The sequence below is a fragment of the Silene latifolia genome, unplaced genomic scaffold (assembly GCF_048544455.1).
Source record: "Silene latifolia isolate original U9 population unplaced genomic scaffold, ASM4854445v1 scaffold_208, whole genome shotgun sequence".
NCBI lineage: Eukaryota > Viridiplantae > Streptophyta > Magnoliopsida > Caryophyllales > Caryophyllaceae > Silene > Silene latifolia.
Window position 1 is genome coordinate 50163 of NW_027413167.1, and position 25036 is coordinate 75198.

The following is a 25036-nucleotide window of genomic DNA, read 5'->3' on the forward strand; positions in this document are numbered from 1 at the left end:
CACTTTATATGCTTGGAAAGCATTAACTTGTTCATTTGTTCCCCTACATTCACTTTGGTCATGTCCCAAAGTTCCACAATTCTCACATATCCCACTTGGGATTGATGAGGATGCCGTCATGGCATTAACATGATGCTTTGGATGATTTTGAGTTTTCTTCAAGTCTAGCCATAGCTTTTTCAAACTTCAAATTGATTGTGTCAATGGGAGCTTAGTTGAGCACCTAATTGAGTAACGGAGTCCACTTCATGCTTTCCTCCTCTAGTAGCCTTGCGAGGCCTACTATATTGTGAATTGTGGATTGCCATTTCTTCAATTTTGTTCCATGTTTGATTGTCATCAACTCGGTGAACATTCCATTTGATCCCATGTTGAGAATGTTCATTGAATCTTCATATAAACCGTTCCAAAATTGTTGTACCAAGAACCATTCGCTAAGTCCATGATGAGGACATGAGCGACAAATTCCTTTGAACCGCTCCTAAGCTTCATACAAAGATTCTTCATCCCTTTGCTTAAAACCCGTAATTTGAGCTCTTAGCATGTTAGTCTTTTCCGGTGGGTAGAATTTTTTGTAGAAAGCTAGAGCCAACTTCTTCCAAGAATCTATTCCAAGGGTGGCCTTATCAAGTCCCTTCAACCATTGTTTGCGGTGCCAATTAAGAAAAAGGAAATAAGACCCATCTAATTTGGTCTTGAGTTACGCCGGTTTGAGAAATAGCATCACAATAGTCACAAAAGGTTTCCATATGAGAATGAGGGTCTTCACTAGGCATCCCCCAAATTGGCTCCTTTCAACTAGTTAGATAAAGGCGGACTTGGCAATAAAATTTCCGGTCAAATGTTTTGGTGTGGGAGTACCATTTGGTAGGTTCTCCTCGGTTGGTACGGAGTGTGATGAAAATTTAGGCATTGTGGGTTGATTTTGTGGTATTTTGTGTTGGGTTTTCTTCTCCTTCTATTGCAAAAAGGGTTGACAAACTCACTAGTTGGTTGAACAACCTCACTAATACCTCTCAAATTCCTCCTAGCAAATCTTCTATTGTTTGTCAAAGTTCTTTCAATTTCACGATCAAAAGGTAACAAATCACCTTGTGACCTTCTAGACATGCAAAATATCAAACAACTTGAAAGCAATTAGAACAAACCTTGAGGAGTTTTACTTACCCAAGGCAAAGAAAGACACAACTAATAACAATATAAGAAAATCTAAATCAAGGTAACACCGTCCCCGGCAACGGCGCCATTTTGATATGGACAAAGAGTTGGTCGTCACACATCCAATCAAACACAGTTTATAACTTCACAAACAACTCTACAATTAGTAAAGAGGCAAGTAAAGGTCGGATCCCAAGGGACGGGAATTAAGATGAGATTTCTATTGAAACTAGTGGTGTCTTAGGGGTGTCACAATTTGGGTTGATGTAGAAGGTCACTAACTAGATAGCAATAAAAGTAAATAAGCAAGATGAATTAAAAGGGTTGTAAACAATTGATAAAAAGCACTAGGGTATCATGGGGTCATAGGGGAATCATGGGAATTGATCATACAAACATGTTCTCAAATTATAAGCAAGCAATTATTGTTGTGATGGATTGAGTTGGGTTATATCTTACAATCCTAGGAAAGTTTGGGTCCCGGAGCCGAATCGATTAGATTGTACAACACCTATAAGTCGACTTAGTCTTTCCTACTCAACAACATGCATGGTCTAATGAGACTCGAGTTGGTTTATGTTTTACAAGTCTCATTGAAAAGATAGGTGATGGGTAAAAAATGCAAGGATTCATAGGCTCACATTTCATCAAACATAACATGTGCATGAGTTGAGATCAAAACAAGCAAGCAAATAAAACATGAAAGCATATTAATTTAAGCATGAATCATTCCCCATGTTGGTTTTCCCTAATTACCCATTAACCCTAGCTAGGTCACTACTCACTCATTATCATGTTGATCATGCTAGCAAGGTTGTCAATCATACCAACAAAAGGAAACATGTTGAATAAATGAAAGTAATTAACAATAATTAAAAAGGGATTAAGAGAATTATACCTACTAATGATTCCAATAATAAAGCAAAGAATAAAAGAAGTACTTGATGCTTGATTGAGAGGTTGTCAATCTCCCAATAATAACCCAAATAATCTTCAATTATCCAAAATAAAGGATGAACAAAAGAGAGATTAAGGAAATAAAACTTGTATTAAAACTTGATTAATTGTTGATTACAATACTAAAGAGAGATTTGATTGATATTAACTACTCTAATAATTGATAAGAAGAACATGCTCTTCTAATTAGACTAATGGGGTATTTATAGTGGAAATTAGGTGGATGCATTAGGGTTAACTAAGGGCTAAACTAGTAATTACACTTTTTAGATTGAGCAGGGAGACGCCGGTATTTTTCGAAGGAAGGGCTTCTTTCTTTGAAGCTTGAAGAAACGGATTCGTGCTGGGCTGGAATCCGTGCGTCTTAGGCACGAGACGGGCGGATTCAGGAGCCTCTGCCCGGGCGTCTTCAAGGGAATCCGGGCGTCTTCTGGGCTTGCTACCCGGGCGTCTTTGAAGGAAGACGCACGGATTGTGTTGTGGAGGATGGGCGTCTTCCAGTCAATCCGCACGGGTTCCGGATGCCTTCATTTCTTTCTTCTTTTCTTCCTTTCCTTCATAAAATCCTTGGGGATTTCCTTGGGGATGCAAGGATCCATCCTCAACATTGCTCATCTACTATAATATGTACAAAGGCCTTCTAATCTTGTCTCTCCTTGATGCTTGGTCATTGAATTCAATCAATTTAGTCTCGTTTTGCCATGAAAATGCAAGATTTGCACTCCTTTCCTACCAAGGGATCAAAATCTCAAAGAATATGCAAAACAAAGAACTAAAGACAATAAATGACCCAAATATGCACTAAAAAGCATGGGAACAAGGCTAATTTGAGGGCTAAATATGCGCTAATTATGGTCACATCAGTCGTCGCTGTTCCCGTTTAACTCTCTGGCATGTCAAACAATGGGCCACAAACTCAGCTGTTTCTTTTTTCATCCCAGGCCACCAGAACGTGTTCTTTAAATTCTTGTACAGCTTGTCACCATCTGGATGTACTGAATACGGTGTACAATGTGCCTCTGTCATGATTGTCTTTTTCAGCTCCTCATCATTAGGGACACACCACCTACCATCAAACCTCAAACTACCATCTGTATGAATAGAGAATTGAGACACTGTCCCTTTCTCTACTCTAGCTCTCCACTAAACTATCTTGGGATCCAACGCCTGTTTACCTCGAATATCGTCATAAAGATCAGGATGCACTGTCAAATCTCCCATGGCATCCCCTCTCTACATCATATGTATCCCAAACCTCCCCACCTCATCTCTCAACCTCATCAAAGATAGAGATGTACACAAAGAATGTACACTCTTCCTACTCAAAGCATCTGCAACAACTTTGGCTTTCCCTTCATGGTAGATAATATCCATGTCATAATCGCCAATCAGCTCCATCCACCTCCTCTGTCTCATGTTCAACTCCTTTTGAGTGAAGATGTACTTGAGACTCTTGTGATCCGAAAATACCTTAAATGTCGCCCCATAAAGGTAATGTCTCCATATCTTGAGAGCAAACACCACAGCACCCAACTCTAGATCATGTGTAGGGTAGTTCTCCTCATAAGGCTTCAATTGCCTAGAAGCATAGGCAATCACCATCCCGTTCTGCATCAACACACATCCCAACCCATTCTTTGAGGCATATGTATAAACCTCAAAGTTCTCGATCCCTTCAGGAAATGCTAAGATAGGAGCTGTAGTGAAACGCTCCTTTAATGTTTGGAACGCCGTCTCAAAACTCTCATCCCAACGAAACCTGTTCTCTTTCCTCATCAAAGCTGTCATAGGTCTAGCAATCTTGGAGAAATCTTTCACGAACCGTCTGCAGATTCGGCTAAACCAAGAAACTCCCGATCTCAAGAACATTCTTTGGTGCTTCCCACTTTGTCACCGCCTCAATCTTTGCTTAGGATCCACTACCCCATCCTTAGAGATCACATGCCCCGGAAAATCAACTTTCTCTAACTGAACTCACACTTAGACAAACTTAGCATATAACTCATGCTCCCTCAAGGTCTGCAACACAATCCTTAGATGCTCCTCATGCTCCTCCTTAGTCTTGGAGTAGACTAAGATGTCATCGATAAACACCACCACAAACTTGTCCAAAAACTCTATGAAGATTCTGTTCATCAAATCCATAAACACAACTGGTGCATTAGATAACCCAAACGGCATCACCACATACTCATAATGGCCATACCTCGACGTGAAAGTTGTCTTCGGTATGTCCAACTCTCTAATCTTCACCTGATGGTACCCCGACCTCAAATCAATCTTGGAAAAGACTGATGCACCACTTAACTGATCAAACAGGTCATCTATCCTTGGCAAAGGATACTTGTTCTTCACCGTCACTCGGTTCGGCTCCCTGTAGTCTATACACAATCTCAAGCTCCCATCTTTCTTCTTCACAAAAAGAACTGGTGCTCCCTACGGTGATACACGAGGTCTAATATATCCCTTCTCTATCAGATCATTTAACTGTTTCCTGGGCTCCTTTCATCTCCTTAGGACCCATCCGGTACGGTGCCTTAGAGATAGGCCCCGTCCCCGGTTTCAACTCAACTGTGAAATCTATCTCCCTCTTCGGTGGCAACCTTTAATATCCTCGGAAAAACATCGCAAACTCACCCACCACTGGTATCTGATCAACCGTCGGACTCTCTATCCGGTCATCTCTCACATGGCACAAGATTAAAGGGCATCCCTTCCTCAAATAAGACTTCAAGGTCACAGCTGCAATCAACTTAACTCTGGGGTTGACCACAAACCCATGATAAGACACACTAACACCCTTAGGACCTCTCAAAGACACTTTCTTGTGATGACAGTCTATCTTAGCTTTATACTTTCCCAACCAATCCATCCCGACTATCATCTCAAAGCCATCAAAAGGAAACTCTAACAAGTCTACAGGTAGATCAACTTGCCCAACTATCATAGATACATCCCTATACAACCTCCCACATGATACAGACTCACCCGAAGGTATAAAAACTTTCTCACTTACAGACTTATATACCCTCAAACCCAACCGTTTAACATGACTCGAAGATACAAACGACTGAGATGCCCTCGAATCCAACAAAACAAAAGTATGAACACCATTAACAAGAAAAGTACCAGTGATAACATGTGAATCGTCCTCAGTTGTTTTCTTGTCCATCATGAACAACTTTCCACTGGTCTTCTGTCCACCTCCCTGGACAGTACTGGCTGATTTGGTCGGCTTAGCACCCGACCCCTGATTGTTGTTGTTATTTGTAGCTAGTTTCTGATAGGAATTACCGCCATTGCGGTTACCTCCACCCTGGTAGCTCTGACCTCCCCGGTTAGACCATGACCCTGTCGATCTATTGCTCGCATAACTCTGTGTCGGCCCCTGAGAATAGCTCCCTTGAGCTGATCTCTGAAAAGCTCCAGGTACACTCGTGCACTCATGTCTCTTGTGGCCTATACCGCCACAACCATAGCAGGTCATCCCCCAACTACCACCACCACTCATACGGCCACGCCCAAAGGAAGCCCCAAGATCGTATCCCGACTTTAAGAAAACGCTCTAGCTCGATTGTGGTTGCCTTTCTTGTGGCTAGATTGGCCACCACCTTCACTCTCGACCTTTCTTTCTCAACTACTCTCTCCCGAGCCATCTCCACCAACCTCTCAGCTCTCCCAGCCCTCTCATATGCTTCCTTAACATCGCAAGGACTCCCACGGGTAACTTGTCCATGATCTTGGGGTCAACCCCTCTCAAATCTCGCCGCTAGGTTCTCCTCACTCAAACCCATGTCATCAAAGATACCTAGACTTCTCATTAAATCGCTTGTAGTACTCAAAGAATCGACATATCGATGTCATCCTAAACCCGTCAAACTCCTCTCTCGACTTACTCCTCACATGCTCGGGGTAAAAACTCTTTCCTCATAGCCCTCCGAAACTCTTCCCAAGGTATAGCAGTAAGCCCAAGCTTCGTATACATCTCCCAAGACTAACTTTCACCTTGTCCCACCACTTGTTTGCTTCCCAAGTAGAATGCACTTGTTCCACTCTCATCTCATCGGGACAAGTGTACCAGTGTCTAGTATGTTCTCCATATCACGATGCCGCTTGTCAAGAAAGTTTGGTTCCCCAGGTCCCCTTTTACTCTTTTGGGTTAAACCTAGCTATATAAAGGTTGATCTTGGAGTGATCAACCTCCTTATCCTTTCCCACTCTCTTTAGGGCCTCCGTAAGAGCATCCTGATGCTCCAACATCTTAACGACATCATCGATGTTCATGCTCTCAGCTCTCGCATACAAAGTGTTTCTTTTGGGCGGCATCTTGAAACTATATAAGAAAGGGTAGATATAAACATACGCACTATAACCCCAAAACACGAAAACAGACTGCCCAGAACACACTCGATCGAGTGCCTAAACCTACTCGATCGAGTAGAGGCTACTCGATCGAGTGCCCACCATACTCGATCGAGTGCCTCGACATCGACCCAAAACGGACCTTTCGATCTCTAACATACTCGACCGAGTAGCATGACCACTCGATCGAGTGACCCCTACTCGATCGAGTGCCCTATGTACTCGATCGAGTACCCAAAAACACGATTCTGGTTATAAAAACGTCAAATACCCACTCGATCGAGTCAGACCCACTCGACCGAGTACCTCACCTACTCGATCGAGTACCCCCTACTCGATCGAGTCATGCTGACTCGTATATACTACCCGCATGTTATCTCTCATATCCCATCATACTGTACAACTTTATAAACTCAACATTATAATCTAGCTACGCATGCGATTCTACAAAACTCCTCATTCAATCATCAAAACAACTATTTCATGTTATCAAATGCCACGTAATAAACAACCATCATGCTTCTTATACAACTAACATATATATATATATATATATATATATATATATATATATATATATATATACTTCACTAACTTTTCAATCACCATATCAATCTTCTACTCCCAACATCCATCAATTCACAACATATATCGTCACATTCACATACAAGCTAACAAACACCACATATGACCTTGACATATACCCCCCCAGGTGACCGGTTCAAAATTGTAGGGCAAGTTCGCGACTTTAAGACATCTCCTAAGTCTTTGCATTAGCTCCTACAACCTTTACCCCGGGTTCATTTTAATTGACTCCCTATATTCATTAGATTCATTGGTTACAGGTTTCAGGATCGTCGCTCTGATACCATTTTGTAACACCCCCATACTCCAAGTGCCTTACCAGGACCACTCAGGTATAAAGATGCTACCATCTCGGTTTCCCGAGGCAATGATAATCATAAGACAATAACGAAACAGTATTTAAATAGTATAAAGTTAAGTGAAAGGTTACAATCCAAAACCAAATACCAAAATACGGTTACATGTTCTCAAAACCAACTGTCTACTTGATACGTGCATTTTATATAGTCTTTTTAGCCTAATTTATGCGCGTATCTTTATGCTTTTATCGTGGTTTTATGCTACGAAATGCCCCGAATATGCTACTTTGGTTTGTTTTGTCTTATTTGCAGGAATGAACCCAAAAGTAGTGAAATCAAGCCTTTTACCATCCTTTTAGCATGCATTTGGAGGAAGAGTGAATTTGGAGCGGGAATGTAGCTATCTTGAGATGCGCAAAGAAGAAAGATAGCTAGGCGAGCAAAGGAAGAACTTCAAATTGCTAATGCCTACTTTGGAGAGCCATATCTCGGGTTCTACAACAGATATTCAGGTGATTCTAATTGGATATGAAAGTTTGTCCTTTTAGCTTTCCAATGCCACCGGAATCACCTTGTTTGACCAAGTAACGAAGAAATGGCAGCCGTTTGAAGTTCGGTCATGTGAAGGTGAATTACGTATTTGAGAAGTGCTCGATCGAGAACTATTTCTATTCGATCGAGAGCCCATTTGCTCGATCGAGAGCTACCTATTCTTGATCGAGTGATTAAAGGGAAAGAAGTCCTCGATCGAGAGGTATTGTTCTCGATCGAGAGGAATGCTAAGGAATATCACTCGATCGAGAGCCTTTAGTTAGTCGATCGACTGGATTTTGCTGACGGGCTGGGCTTTTTAGGTTTAATTCCGTCATTAGGTTTAGCTAATCCTATTTTCTTATAAATAGGGAGTCAGTATGTTATTATAAAGACTCTCTCACACACACTTTACTTCTCTCCTCTCCTCTCTTATTTTCATATACACTGTTACTTCTGTTCTTGCTTATTTCCGGCTCATTTATTTACAGTAATTTCTCTCCCTTTTTCTCTTTAATTACTTAATGTTTATTATTGTTCTTATTTTATTTCTTGCTTCCCCTTTAATTATGCGTAGCTAATTCCCCGTAGTATGTTAGGATTAGGGAAGCCGTGGTAGCAATGTTTTAATTGTTTTTTATAGATTAGTCTTGCGATAGGAATTGTATTAGGCAATTTAATTGTTATCCGGTCGAATGAATGCATGCAGGAGACCATAAATTTAGTTAACCCCGACCTAGATCGAAAGATTGGAAGGGAAGGCTTGCTTAATTACAATAGGGTATTGTAGTGAGGGCGAAAGTTAAGTCGTTTTACGCCTAGGGCGGTTTAAGGACCGAAAGGTGACGACCATAGCTCTTCTTATCAATAGTCTAATCGCCTTAGTATTCCCGATAGTATAAGATCTCGATAGCCGCCACCAGAGACCGACTCTAGCATACTTCCTTTCTCTTATTTTTAATTTCCTTTATTCCCTTCTCTTGCCTTTAGTTTTAGTAGTTTAGTTAGTTTACAATCAATTCAAAACCCCTTTTCGTGACACCCCGATTGCATCGAGTTTAATGATAGATAGCAATTTAGCCTCCCTGTGGAGATCGACCCTACTTACCGCTGACTTCTGTTAGTAGTACTTAGGTATTTTATTTTTGGTACGAAACGACAGTATCACTACTCTACTAAATGAAATGTTTAATAAACTACTCAAAGCACAAATGAAGACTCTATCATCCGAAAGTGGCACATCCGGCCTATCCCATGTAACTCGACTCATACCGCGCTCAACAATCGCTCACCATCCCCGAATGGATCACCACGCTTTTTAAAACAATAAACGGGGTCAGTACTAATCACACAATTTATATAATCCAACAATACAACAAACAACACAGCTCAATCATCACAGATATACTCCAAACTCCGTTCCCAACTCCACAATACTGACTACACACTAAAGTGTGTAGCCCTGCCAGAGTGCCCATCGCAACAGGTCACTCCACGCCGTCGCTGGGGACCGCACTGCGTTCCCACCTAATCCCCGCTCATCTCCATTGAGCGATAAACCCAAATTCCTTAATGTGCACATCCCTTCTGTGGCGGGTTCCACAGAAGGCGAATAATGGGCGTGAATCCACTCCCGCAAGTGACTCCACTCAGCCAGGGACGCGCCCCGAAGAACACAGACAGATACAATCAATCACAACTACTATCAACAACCAAATCCAACAAACGTCACAATACGATTATGATAATATTCAACAATCACAAAACACCAACAACGCATTATGGGACTAATACTGAGTAGGGAAACCCTACCTGGAAAGCAACACAATCAGACGATCTCAACAGCTGTTATCAAAAGGCATCTTCTACGAATCCTCCTCCTAACATACAATCATACAATTACTACCAATCAAGAAACACAACAAAACCCCCAAATCCCCAAATTAGGGTTTAACTAACTTTAACGAAATACCATAAAAACAGTACGTAGATCTTACCCTCGACGCAAGGATTACAAAGGTATAAAGAAAGACGAATTTCGACCTTCCAAGCTCTGGGATTTGCCAACAATGCGATTGATGCGAAGAACGTAGATTGTTTCTCTTTTGAAAGTAATTAGGTTTGTAAAAGTGTCTTAAGAAAGTGACGGAAGTGATTATATATTAAATCGCATTATTAACAAAACCCGACAAATCATCCCCCCATAAACCGACTACTCGATCGAGTAGCTGACATACTCGATCGAGGGCCTCCTACTCGATCGAGTATCAAGGTTACTCGATCGAGTACCCAACAGGTCAGAAACTGTTTTAAAACGCAACACACCCTTACTCGACAGAGTAAGGTCCACTCGATAGAGTACCCAGAGACTCATAAAACCGTAGTATTACAGTCTTCCCTCCTTAAAAAGAACTTCGTCCCCGAAGTTCAAGCCACAACAAAACAAAGACACACACTACAACACTCCCGACTCAACAACCAAAACAAAACTCAACATAAAACATGTTACTAACCCAAACTCAACCCGACTCGACCAGAACAAACATACCGACACAAGATGAAAAAGGTATAAAAGATCTTAAAAACTCTTCGCGATCATCTCCTACCCCCCTAAAAGAAACAAGGTTACGTCCCCGTAACCATACATACCTGATCAAAAAGGAAAGGGTAACGCTCTCTCGTGGACTCCTTTGCCTCCCATGTAGCTTCCTCAGACTCGTGGTTAGACCAAAGGATCGTAAGCAAAACTGTCTCACCACTCCTAGACTTCCTAACCTTCCGGTCAAGAATCTGCTTAGGCACCTCAAGATATGACAAGGACTCATCTAGCTCTAAGCTCTCTGCCTCTAACACATGTGACGGATCACTCACATACTTCCGCAGCTGAGATACATGAAACACATTATGCACTCTCTCTAATGTAGTGGTAAAGTTGCACGATATGCAACCTCTCCAACCCGCTCTAAGATCTCATAAGGCCCTATGAACTTCGACTGCCTTGCCTTTCTTCCCAAATCTCATAACCCCACGCATAGGAGACACTTTCAGAAGAACCTTATCCCCAACCTGAAACTCTATATCCCAGTGATGTAGATCTGCATAACTCTTTTGCCTATCCTGAGCCGCTCTCATCCTTTCCCTGATCATCTTAATCTGCTCAACCATCTTCAGATGATAGAGTCTTCCGCTGTAGCCTGAGTAGTTTATTAAATATTTCATTTAGTAGAGTAGACAGTTGATTTTGAGAACATGTAACCGTATTTTGGTATTTGGTTTTGGATTGTAACCTTTCACTTAACTTTATACTAATTAAATCTTTGTTTTCGTTATTGTCTTATGATTATCATTTCGCTTCGGCAACCGAGATGGTAGCATCTTTATACCCGAGTGGTCCTGGTAAGGCACTTGGAGTATGGGGGTTTAAGAGGTGTAAGGGTGGTCGTTGTCGGGGTTGTGGCCGTTGGTTAGACAGGTTTGTTTTGGGGTGGTGTTGTGACACAGGTTGTGGGGTGTGCAAGGGTATAAACACGGTTGAAACCATGTATGTTTGGGGGGAATGTGCGGGTTTTGAACACGAGATTTAAACGGGATTAGTTGATTGATTTGGATTTGTTTAAAACGGGTTTTGTATTATTAATACGGTAAGATATAATTAAGGTGATTGAATTATAATTAGTTTAATTAATTAAATGAATTGATTAAGTTAGTAATTATGTTTATCGTAATTGCCAGGTGACGGATTTACTGAAAAATATTTTTAGTTGATTGCGTAATTTGGAGTATTGCTGAAACGGTAGGATAACAATTCTACTTGACTGTCTTGTTCTACTTCGACTATATGAGGTTTATACGTATTTGGTCAATTGATTGGGTTGGAATATTATTTCTATGATTGGTTAATGGTTGTTATAATATTGGTTGAATTCATTAACATGATATATGCATTGGTCATTTGAGTTATTTGGCAGACGTCATGGTAAAGAGCCTTCGGGCGACGTATTTTAAACTTACTGGCATACGTGATGGTAAGAGCCCTCGGGTGACTTATTCAGATTTATTCTGGCAGACACCGTTTATATACCTTTGTGGTGGTGTAAGGCCCCAGGCGGGCGATGCAGGCCTGTCTCTGGTGTGTCTAATCAACTTGAGGTTGAGGGTTATGAGCTCGGTTTTATTTGTGTTGCATTGCATAAATTACATCGTCGTGTTACCCTTATTTATTGTCTTTAGATTGTTATTCCTACTCAATCGTTTGGTTGACAGTGTATTTGTTAAACACCTGTGATGAACCAATTATTGGGGAGCAGATTGATTGACATGTACTTGAGTTCGCTTAGATGTGAGCACGGGATGGTGTGAGGCTTGGATGGATACGTAGACGTCTAGATCACTTAGCTTGGATAACTACTTTTGTTATTTCGTTTAATTTAGTTTCCGCTGCAGATGTATTTAATTTACTTTACAGTTATTAAGTTTGGAACAATGTAATAAAGGCCTTTAATTGCTAAACTTATTTAAAGTACTGTGGTTTCGTTTATCTTTGTAATCACTACCTCAGGCAACTGAGATGATAACACTTACATTTATCTAAAACTGCCTAGTACAGGCTCTTAAATAAATGGGGTGTTAGTGTGTTACAGTAACATACTACACTACTACCTTGTCTTTGCATATTTTTGTTTATCAAGGTGGTTTGACTTTAATTTTAAAATAAAAATTGAAATTTGAGAATATTATGAAGTTTACATTAATATTTATATGGATAAAATGTTTTTGTAGTGTATAAATTTTATCATTCTTACCCATGTTCGGAAAATATTAATGATTTAAGGATGTCTTGAAATTTAAATCGACTTATTAGAACCTACCTGGCGTGTTAGATTGAACTTTGGTTTCATGGGGTGAGTTTAGACCTGTCAAAATTCGACCCGACCTGAAAACCCGACCCGACCCGACCCGACCCGTTTTCTTAGGGTTACAAACCCGGTTTTTTCGACCCGCGACCCGTTTGACCCGAACCCGAAATGACCCGTTATTTTAGGGTCAAGACCCGACTGAACGGGGTCGACCAGATTAGTCAAAGGTAAATCAAGAATTTTATGAAAATATTAATATTTATATATTATATTTGAAAAAAATAGTTAAAAAAGTATTTTTTTAATTATTGAAAATTACAAAAAAAACTAAAAAGTTAATTTTATATAACTTTTATAATATTTAATAATAAAATAATTATTAAAAAAACTTTATTTTAATAATTATGTCAATATAATTAATGTAAACGTTGAATATGATTAAAATATTAATTTTAAATTTGATTTACATTTTAAAAAAATATTTTTTAAATTAAAAAAATCATTTAAAAAAGACGTTAGAAATTATTTCTTGACCCGTATTCTGACCCTAACCCGACCCGTGACCCGTATAACCCGACTCGTTTCTGACCCGACCCGACCCGTATTCTGACCCAACCCGTATGACCCGACCCGGGACCCGACCCGCCCGACCCGTTTGACAGGTCTAGGTGAGTTTAATAAGGTTATATTTTAAGAGATTGTCATGTTTGTTGGCATTTCAGGTCTATGGATACAATATCACATCTAGAGAGGCCAAGCAACTCAACTGCGCTCAGTGGGTTTATCTCTTGTGCCCAAAAGACAACAGTCTCCTGCAATATTCAGTTTGCGGAAGAACTCTATTTTCGACATTTTGTTCAAGAAGGGTAACTAACATTATGGTAAAGACTATTTCAGAGCAACCTGAAGAGACTTCTAAGAACGACATTTTCTCATTTGTCACTTTCTCTACGTTTTGTAATCTTATGTAGCCTCCCCTTTACTCTTCTGGTTATACCTTTTGAATACAGGTTGAAGCCAGTCAATGCCTGATGATGTCATTGTGTAATAATTGATTTCTTCTCATTATATTTTGATGTATAATTAAAGTTTCGCCTCATTTAATTAGATTTGGAGCTGCTGCCAAATTGTACGGTGTAATTTTTATCCTTTTACAGTCACCCAGTTGTATTGAATATAAGCCGACGAGGTCAGCATATACAAGGTAGAGAGTAATGTTATTAGAATCGGGAGAGTAGGATCGAATCGAAGATCAAAACACATATTTATTAATATATCTATAAAATATTGATAATTAATAATTTTAGTATCATTGTATGACCATGTTTCTACAACTTACCTGAAATTTGGGTTTTACGATGTCATTATATAAAATTATTATATATTAATATTTTTACCATGGAATCAGATCGTAAGGTCATCGTTGGGTTTTATAATGATCCTATCTATAGAAAGTTTCAAATGAATAGGATCGTAAGATTTTACAACCATGATAGAATCGTAGGATCTGAATCGGGATTCTGACAACAATGGTAAGGAAGAAGTATACATTAACTCCTCAATGACATTGGGGGCAAGTTTAATTGATAAAGCTATTGAGCAGGTTTTATTTATAACATACTCCATATTTGAAACCCGTGTTGGTCTCAGAACAAACCCGTTATGAAACTATAATTCATACACCTTTATAGTTATAATCGTCATAAGAGGTAAATGGGTGTTCGAATCAACTTGAAAACTGGTGAAGTATGTTCCTAGTCAAGAAAAATAAAAAGGGAGTTTGTTGTGATTTAACTTTAGAAACATTTAATAGAGTCAACCAATAACTTACGAAAAAATTTAAGATAAACTCAAAATTGTTTTTAACTATTGATATTTGATGCATATGCATTCATGGTATTAGTAATTCTCGTGTAAGGCGGTCTTACATAATAATAATGTAAAAAAGACTACTCAATACAAATAGTAACCTATTAATTGACCACAAATTCTTGTTTGTGATTAAGACATATCCGTCGGCTCTTTATTTGGATACCATTTTACCTCAAAAAGAAATCCACTTTTTTTTCTCTCTCTGCAATACTATTCATGTGGTCCCCTTTCTCCACTAACCCATTTTGTTATCATTTAACTCACAAAATATCCGCCACAAATGGTAACCCGTCACAAGGGAGACCTATTGTTAATTGACACAAATTCCCATTTGTGACGGACAAATCCGTCGCAAGCTTGCGACGGGTCAAATATAACCCATTTGGGATAGATAAGACAAAAGCAAAGTACTAAGGAGTAGCATTCTGTTTTGTCTTATCTACCTCACATGGTATTACTTGACCCGTCCCAAGCTCGTGACGGATATACCCGTCACAAGGGAGACTTACTGATTAATTGAATAGTCAGTCAGTGCTTGTAACATTAAGTTGTTTATATTAACGAAAGTAGCAACACAAAGTTGAGCAAGCATTTGAGCAGCTCGAGAAGAGAGGTTGGACCATCGTAGAATGCTATGTATTGTTGTAGACATTGAAGACAACAAAGGACTTATCTTATCTCATCTCATCTTATCTAGTTATCCTAATTCCAAAAAGGAATAATCTGATAATCTTAGAAAGTCAGAGGTGAGATAACCCTCTTTTAACTAATTCCCTATTTACTAAATGAACTAGGTTAAAACCCGTGCAAAGTTGCACGGGGATATATATAGGCATTGTAAAAAAAAAAATATGTTACCAATTGTTGGTTGGCGCGCATGGTAGCGAAAGTAATTTAAAACAAGGTTTTGGTAGGGAGAGTCTCATGGATCGATCACAATCTGCGATTGTGAGGGGGTTTAAATATCGTAATCTTTGACACGCCCTGAATCCGGAATCCGGATTAACTAACGTGTGGTTCGGATTACCGGATGGTTTAGACCAAAAAAAAAAAAAATATATGTTCATCACCGAGGAGATTCTAACCCAAAATTCCTCTACATAAATAACATCACACTCATAATTATAATGCACACAAGGACGTACATAAAGTAAGAATATGGGATTGGTTTACATCTCTATATGAAACCTACGGCATTTCGAGTCAATGGCCTATGCTCTCTTATGTAGATCAGACCATGAATAATGATATTTGTAATTTATAAATTACTAAGAAGCTAAAACTTTTAGCAAAAGCTCATAGAGATTTAATCAAACAGTATTTGAATTGCATATTTTATTTTATTTTTATTTTGACAACAGCATATTGCTAATCCGATCAAAATTCCTCAATCCTCAAGTTACTATGAAAACTATACTTACAGGGTGTTCGATTGCATTGCAGAGCCCTCCTCTGAGAATGATTAAACACTATTACAAAGAGATATAGAGTATAGACAAATGAATGTTAGTGTATATTAAGCTACCTTGCTCGGACTCGATTAACTGACACGGGTGCGTGTCCAAGTGTCAAATTCACTTATTTTATGAAAAACAAATAATTTTCATCTTGGGTCATTATTCTCAAATGTACTTCTTTGTGTTGCTAACACAAAGGGTAAGGCCACAGACATCCGACCACTTCTTACCCCGCATTTGCGGAAATTATTATTTGCAGGGTAATGTTGTTGTTGTATAGATAGATACTTGAAAATTAGGATTCAAAATCATGAAACATATTTTTTCAAAATGATGCAAATTAACTAATCTACTGCTTATCACTTCTAGAGTTATGGCTCTGTGGGTTTTCATCAACATAATCTATAGAAGCTTATTCCCATTGTGTCCCCACCTAATTAACAATTAACCTGTTTTCAAACTATTCTAAGTTCATGCAGCTAAATTTTCTGAAGCCCGTGATAACTATAATGAAGCTTTTCATCTTTCTAACTCCAGTTTATCATCAGCAATATACACAATTTTCTTATTCGCGTATAACAAACCATGTAAAGAAATACTCCCTACGTACCAATCATTTGTTTATCAAGGAATAAAATAGATAAACAAATGAATAGGATGTAAAAGATACTATATACCGATTTTAAAACCATTGAAAGATAGGCCAAAATGTAATTTAAAAAGAGGACTATTTTTTATTTTTCTGAATTAACCGATAAATCATTTGTAAATTGGTGTCCAAAGATGTGTAAAACAGAAAATAAGAACACACCAACAATACACTCCCTGTGTTTAACTCAATTAGTATCATATGACTATTCAACACATAATTGATTAAAACAAAATGTGTAATAACTATCTCAAATGTCATTCAGTGGTAGTTACCAACACGGCTACCAGATTCATAATACGACGACACTAATTCGTAATACAAATAAGCGATTCATATTTTTGATAAAACTATAACCAAACAGCATAATTCGATATTCGAATCTGTAATTTGTGCGAATCAATTCACGATTCGTAAGGTAATTAAGCGAAACCGGTAACCTTTATTCAAAGAGGCATTACTCAAGGGGATAGAACCAAAAAAATTAGGAAAAGGTTGGGTGGGAGACAACAATGAATTCCAGAAAAAAATCATAAAGAATACGATACCTTCTAACGGAAGTGGGAAATGGAAATAATACAGAGTAGTATCCAATTGTTTGTCTATATGCATCTTTTATTCAACTGTATGAAACATGCCGTGGTGGGGTGTATCATATATGGAAGAACAAAACATAAAACTACATACCAACTTATATGACCATAAACAAACGTATAAACAAATTGATAATTAGTAATTAACAAAAATTATTAAACTGAAATTTACAGACTACGCACCTCTTTGATTCTGTTTTTGTAATCAATAGCACCGTTGTACATCAGTTGATGATTACCTCATTTAATCAATACGGAGTATAATAGATCCGGATATGGAGAGTTTTTCATTTTGTAGGGGAGGATTCCAGAATATGAAGGGAAGGAGAAGGAACCATGTGTGAGAGAGAAGAGAGCAGCGACAATAGAAGGAACAATTAGGGTTAATACAATGTGTGTGAGAGAGAAGATAGCTCGGTATTAGGCAAAATGTTGAGCGGGAAAATTTTCGCTGTGGTGCTGACACGTGGACAGAAGGATGTCTAGTGGTTCTTCTATTATACTTATATATAGATAGATAGGCGAAACTCCAAATTTTCCCGCCTAAACATGTTTCCTAAAATAAAATTTAGTTATTTTTAGCATATTCTAAGTATGGTGTACTATTTTTTTTTTTTTTTTTTTTTTTTTTTTTTTTTTTAACTATAATACACATAATCTTTCAGACTTACATATTTATGTCATATAGTATTTTACATTCTATACAAAATTATCTCCAATTTTTTTTTTTGTTTAAAGAATCATACGAAAAAATTCATTGATTTTCAATAATAAAAAGTTGCGGCTAAAAATATATTATCTGTAGAATTTTATAAAATAACATCATTAATCTCTCGGTAATAGAAAAAACTTTTATTGATATACTCATTTCATGATTAATACGATTTAGACTTTGATTTTTCAAATCAAAATATAATGATAAGAAAGTAAAAAAAAAAAAAAAAAAAAATTAGCTAATTTATTTTTTCAAAGTATAATATACTAAAAAAGAGTAAAACTTTATATATACCGTGCATACATTGTATAGGAGCTAAACTAGTTACCATTATTCTGTTTAGCCTTAACTAATCACCCCCAATTGGCCTACTCACTAATCCAAAAGCCAAACTCACCAATCATAAAACTACACTTTTATAATTGCATTATTTTTCCATTTTTCACTCAATAATATATTTTGAAACCCTAGAATTAGATTAGTGTAAATCCCACACCAAACATTCTATTTTATTGTAGTGAGCTGCTTTCTGGGTTTTTGGAGTCAATGACTGTCTATGATTCTTTCACTGCTTGGATCAACAGCTTCCTTGCTTGCATTGGGTAATCTTCTGCTTATTACCTTACTGCTTTCACCTCCTTTCTAGTTTCTATCATTTCCATTACTAATAATATTACTTATTATTTGGAAGCCGTGGACGGTTTCAAATGATGATTCATGTCGGCCGACCCTTGTATCATTTTGGGACTATGGCTCTAATCTTCTTGTTATTAGCCTGTTGGATTATGCCCATAAATATTCCTTGTTATTTCTTGCTTATTTAGTTTTGTTTCTCAATTATTCATCGCTTTTCTTTTTGAATTAGGTATTTTTCTTTTCAACGTTTTCCTTTTTTTTTAGCCACTTGAATAGAATTATAGTATTGACGAAGAAGTAGATGTCCATGGAATTTAACATATCTGGCCGGGATTTATTACAAATCTGCATACTAAATTGGGATATCTTATTGAGAAATATTATGTAAACTTGAAAAAAATCCTCCATCACTTAAATGTGTTTCCTTTAGGGTCCGTTTGGATTGAAGGAATTGGAGAGAAGGGGAGGGGAGGGAAAGGGAGGGATTTAATTTTCTTTGTTTGGATAAAAAATATGGGAGAAAGGAAATGGAGGGGGAGAGAAATGAGATGACTTATTTTCTCTCCTATAAAACAAACTATAATCTTTCCAAGGGTGGCAAGATTTGGAAAGAAAACATTATTTGGACTCTAATTATACCACCAACATCCTTCAATCTTCCATCCATTCTTCATCTCCCTCCTTCCTCCCCTTCCATTTCCCTTTATAATTTTTGTTATCCAAACACCCACATCCCATTTGCCCTCCCCTTCTCTCCCCTCCCTTCACCTCCCCTCACTCCCCCTCCCCTCCCCTTCCCTCCTAAAATTGTATCCAAACGGACCCTTAGGGTGTGTTTGGATAGGAGGATTTGGAGGGAAAGGAAGGGGAGGAAAAGGGAGGGATGATACATCCTTTGTTTGGTTAGCAAAATGGAGGTGAAGGGATTTTGAGGGGAGGGAAAATGGATCCCTCCATTTCCCTCCTCTAAGCCAAATTATTTCCTCTCCAACAAAGGCAAGATTTGGAGGGAAAATGATCTCCTCTATTCTCCCTCCCCTTCCCTTCCATCCCTTTCTCTTCCCTCCTTCTCCCTCCCCTTCCTTTCCCTCTACTTTTGATATCCAAACACACCCTTAGAGTAGATGACTTGTAAAGAAGCGGAAACCCATAGTTGTGAATGCAACATGAGGGAGTATCGGAGATTAGGATGCTGATGGTGATCATTGCATTATATGAGGTGAGGCGAAGACTGGTGATGGACAAATATCCGTTCTTGGATTATACGTTTGGTAGGGGAAAAGGCGAGACTAATTTTTCGCCTCCAAGCTAAATTCATATCCTAACAATATATGAAAGGATAGGAAGGCAAAGACTGGACCTCCCTTCCCCCTTGATTCTGTATCCAAACACGCTCTTAACCTTGTTTGGTTGGAAAGGCTGGGGAGGGGGAATGTTTACTTGGTTTGCATTGCAAGTTACATTGGTGAAAAATGGAAGAAAGGGAAAATTGAAAATTCCATTTTCTCTCCTACAAAAATTGTAGCAAAGCAGAGAAGAGGGTGAGAAGGGGGCAGGTTGAATGTGGCAATGATGTTTTCCTTTCAAATATGTCTTATGTTGGTACGATTTTGATTTTGCGTGTGTGTGTGTGTGTGGGGGTGGGGGGGGGGGGGGGGGGGGTGTAAATTTGACTTGGTTAGAAAACCCAACTGAGTTATGTTACTATAAATTTCATTGGGTTACAAAGGCGGAAAATCAATCCCCTCATTCCACTCCTCCAGTTACCTCCAACCCAATTTCCTACCTAAACAATGAACATTCCCTCCTCATTTTCCCTCCAAATCACTCATTTTAAACAAGGGGTTACTATAGTATTCTTTCTAATTGGCATTGGTTTGGTAGGAGGTGTTATACATCAGATGTGTTCACCTGCTTTCATATAGGTCACTAAATTGACTAAGTCAGTATACACCTGGGTTCACCGATCTGATATTTTTTGTCCTGTCCGACTTCTACAGCAACTAACTCATCAGACTAGTCAAATTTGTTACCTGATGAGTTTAGACATTCCGATTCTCTCCTCGGAGTATATTTGATGTTCTAACACTGAGTTTATAGCTAAATATTATTGGTAGTAATTTTTATGTTGTTGCTTTAGTATTGTGATGATATTATTCTGTTGCATACATGTGGCTTATTTTCAAGTGGCCACTCAATGATACAACAACATTACACCACTGCTCCGGGCTCCCTAAATAGTAGGATAAGAGGGGATGCATGCAGCCTTGTGTTAATAACAATTAGAGGTTCTCTCTGTATAATCCTTTATGAACATTGTGTTATGGATTGCATTGGATGATTACTTCACAATAAAAAACAAACTCAACTAGTTCAGTGCGTCATTTTGCTTATTCCATCGTAATCTAAAAGGACTAAAACCAATGAAATGTGGCTTGTGAGTCTTTGGCTTGTTTGGAAATGAAAATGTAGCCCCTAATAAGATATACGTAAAAATTTATAGCATCATTAAATTGAGTTGAGCGAGGCCGCCTAATACCCTTTCAAGTATCTTATTCTTGTCCTACTGTATTGTCGTACTGACTTTTTGGAACTGTGATCAGAAAATTTCAGTGTGTTATTGTTCAATTCATTTTAATTAGATATCTATAAGGAAAATTAAGCATCGATGTGCACACACCTATTTTATTTCATTGATGGTATGCATTTGTACTTATTCATTGATCTATTATGGGGCAGAGCAGTAGCTGTCTGGGCCGTGGTGCAAAACCTGCAGGTGCGCCTCCTAATAACGACGATCGATCAAAGGAACTGTATTCCCAGGGACAGGTTGTGGAGAAGCACAGTTTCTCAGAAGATTTTTGGGGTACCAGCGCTGGTGATTTAGATTATGTATTTGGAGTGTCACAGAGAAGCATTTCTTCACTCAGTACATCTAATCTGAGTTTCCACTCTGATCTCATTGCTGCAAGCACAAACTCAAACAATGAATTTGTAAATCACGGCAAGTCAATTTTACTCCTTACGAAATCTTTTGATTCCCTCGAGTACTTCCACAGATTTTTGAGTTTTGTTTGAGATAGTCTCATCTCACATGTGAGACCAGATCCTTATTTCCTCATTTTTTTGTCAAAGAATTCATAACTCATAAGGGCAGTACAATAAGACCTCTTGGACAATTGTAGGGTTATCTAACATGTCGACTGATTCACTTACATCTCCCTCAGGTAGCACATTTTCACTCCATTATAGGAAGTAATAGTTGATTTTCTTTTTTTATTGGTAGGTCTTCGCCTATGGAATCAAAACCGTCTACAGTGGATTGGAGGTACAAAGACATCGAATGAAGCTCACCAAGCTCAAGGACACACTATCAGGTGCCCTATCTCTTAAAAACATATGATATCAAATACTTGTGTTATATGGTGGCTATTGTGGTTAACCCTCCCAAACTTAGAGTGGCCTCATCCTTCCCTTGTTTTTGTTCCCAAGAGTAATCTTCTTAAATATTTGCTTAAAAGCAGAAAGTTTTGGAGCAAAGGTTGTATATAGAACTATAGTTTCTTAATTGGTGCATGGGCCACGATCGTGGTAATGGTTGTGAATCATGGTAGGTAGTCTAGGTCTATGTTACTTCGACACTTCATATGAGCTCACGTACCCGTGTCCGATACTCGATCCTTGGACATTGGTATGACACTCGGACACTTCATTTTGGACCAAAAACTTGACAATTTTTCATAAAATAGCCGTGTCCGACACTTGGATACGCACCCGTGTCCGACCCTTCAAGCCGAGTCGGAGTAACATAGGTCTAGGTACTATGGTGCGATTTTATCTCTACTTATTATGCAAAGCATACAACCTTATAAGTTTACTACTGATCACATTAGTTATGTCGGCCTAGGATGGTTTGTATCAGTATTGATTGTATTGGTCAAATGTTTAGTTTTCAACGGTTTACGTGCTGTAAAGTACCTACGTTTTAGGTAGGTTAAGAGCCTTCACGTATCCGCACTTACGAGTTTTTTATGGGCTGATATTTAATATTGCCATGTACAGCTTTTGGCTTTTTAGAAGTATATATATTTAAGTTCATAGATTATCACTAGGCCACCTTGGCTCAAAGTGAAAAAGAGCCGGTCCATCAAAAACTAGTGATGATCATTGTAGCTACGACAGCCTATTTCTGGATATGAATAGATATATTCCTAATATCTTCTCATTATGATTTTTGATGTGTTATGTAGTCTAAATGCTACTTATGACAGCATGCTTAGCTCCAAGGAGCGTTTCCGTAAATCCCATCCCATTGTCGGTAAGTTGTTTCCAGCCCAACGAGTCAAGTCATTTCCCTATGGCTGCCAGTGGATATTTACTCTAGCATTATTAATGGCAGGAAATGGTGGAATTTTTAGTTGAAGTGTGGGAGCAAGAAGGGTTATATGACTGAAGACGATAACGATATAGATAGTACTCGATAGTTTGTCTCTTAATACGTCAAATGCGCTTGCTTCATCTACTGGCAGCAGTAAATATGAACACTGAGCCGTGTAACCCATGTATAGATAATAGATCAAGCACATTATTACTGATTAACACTAATGTAATTTGTGTGTGGCTGCATTATTTTTCTCTACCATTGTACTCCCACCTCCCTAACAGAATGTGTGTACTGTTTTGATCATCTTTGAATTTCACATTTTTCCATCTAAAGTTGACCAAATTAAACTCCATGCTCCAAACTTCATTATTTTGTTCGTTGTATGTTACTGTGTTGTAACAGAGTAGGCAATGGGTCGTGTTGGGCCGGCCCGTCGTACCTTCCTCCAAAATTGGCCGGCCTAGGCACGGATATTGGGCTCCTCGGGCCGTGCTGTGCCGTGCTAGGCCCACTGATCCAAACCTACGCCGCGCCCGCTCAAGGAACGATCATTTTCGCGCTCGGGCCGTGTTTGGCCCATGGGTTTTTTGTGCCTTGTCCGTGGGCCGGCCCATGTGCTTTAATATTTTTTTATTTAAAAGAAAATGTTATATAATTGATATATTTTTAGTACTTTTTGTTTAATAAATGATGATTAACGGTTTAAATATATATTTTATTAAATATTAATGTACTTTCTGTTTAATAAATGATGATTAATGGTGTAAATATATATTTTATTAAATATTAGTGTACTTTTTGTTTAATAAATGATGATTAATGGTTTAAATATATATTTTATTAAATATTAGTGTACTTTTTGTTTAATAAATGATGATCAACGGGTTATTCTTCGGGCTGGGCCTGATGCGTGCCGGGCTCCTTCGTGCTTGGGCCGTGTCGTGCCTAGGCACGGATTTCTGAAGAAAATCGCGCCGAGTCTGCCCTCCAAGCCCGGTCGTGTTGTGCCGTGCTTCATCGATTTTCTCACGGTAGGGCCGGTCGTGCCGCCCACCACCCGCATGCCCTTTGCCAACTCTATGTTGTAACCCTGAATTACTGAATTACCTTCGGCTTACCTTTTCAGTCTCATGATTGTTCATTAATTATTGTGGTTAGAAGACATAACTTTAACACCCCATTTATGCAGATGCTTCCCAAATAAATAAGGATGTTACCATCTCGGTTGCCTGAGATAGTACATATTAAATGAACAATAAAGGACAATTTAGATAACTTTTTTTTTTTTGACAAGTACATAACTTTATTAAACTTCGAAAAAAGTACCAATTACATCAAAAGATATAGAGGTAATAAAATGGCTTAGGCCATTGGCCCTTGCGTAGCTTTGCTTTTTTGGAGGGCTTGCCTTATATTTTAATAAGCGTTTGGCCCAAATTTTAGCTTGGTCCGCCCATATTAATTAATTAATAAAAGAATATTTTTCTTATAAAGTTTGTTTAAGTAGGGTTGAAATTATAAATAACTTTTAGAAACTCGTGTATATATTTATTGAGATTTAAAAGTATTGTTTACATAACATATACTTCCGTATATCATATCTACTAGACATGACTAATCATTATAATGTGCCGATAGTTATTTTTATTTTATTTTATTTTTAGAGAATAATTTATATGCGCTTCATCATATTTTGTATGATTTTATAAACTACGAATGTTATTAAAGTACTAGTTGAAAGCGTTATCCTACTTTTCGCGTTCGGTAAGTAGTAAATTTTAAGGACCAAAAAGCTCATTTGGGCCCGAAAGCCTAAGTTAGCCCATAAGGGATTTGTGCTCGCTAAATAGGCCCACACATTTGGCCCAGCTCGCATACGTGGGCCATTTTTATTATCCCAGCTCGGGCCATTTTTATTATCCCGGCCCATGCACAACACCAAATCCAAAAATAAATAGCGAAATAATAGTTTCAACGTCGAA

The 25036-nt window shown here is 38.3% G+C and overlaps 1 protein-coding gene and 1 non-coding gene across 3 annotated transcripts; both read left to right on the forward strand.

The window, feature by feature from the left end:
* Window positions 1-437: 437 nt before the first annotated feature.
* LOC141638658 (small nucleolar RNA R71) lies at window positions 438-544 on the forward strand. Its single transcript, XR_012542174.1, has one exon. It is a non-coding gene; the product is annotated as a small nucleolar RNA R71 (small nucleolar RNA).
* A 17816-nt stretch (window positions 545-18360) lies between these two features.
* LOC141638655 (uncharacterized) lies at window positions 18361-23401 on the forward strand. 2 transcript variants are annotated; one of them, XM_074448000.1, is made up of 5 exons: window positions 18361-18636; window positions 21415-21674; window positions 21957-22047; window positions 22921-22988; window positions 23070-23401. In XM_074448000.1, exons 1-5 carry the CDS (start codon window positions 18581-18583, stop codon window positions 23090-23092), a joined length of 498 nt encoding a protein of 165 aa, XP_074304101.1. In that variant the 5' UTR covers window positions 18361-18580; the 3' UTR covers window positions 23093-23401. The 2 variants fall into 2 exon arrangements, with proteins under 2 accessions (XP_074304101.1, XP_074304102.1); XM_074448001.1 differs by having other exon boundaries at window positions 18393-18636; window positions 22942-22988.
* The last annotated feature ends 1635 nt before the right edge of the window (window positions 23402-25036 follow it).

Excerpts from the sequence above, each read along its gene's own strand:
- LOC141638655 (XM_074448000.1), top strand. The coding sequence starts at position 18,581 with ATGACTGTCTATGATTCTTTCACTGCTTGGATCAACAGCTTCCTTGCT. Across the intron at positions 18,637-21,414 it reads AGCTTCCTTGCTTGCATTGG|TAGCTGTCTGGGCCGTGGTG; the intron begins GTAATCTTCTGC and ends GGGGCAGAGCAG. Across the intron at positions 22,989-23,069 it reads TAAATCCCATCCCATTGTCG|GAAATGGTGGAATTTTTAGT; the intron begins GTAAGTTGTTTC and ends TATTAATGGCAG.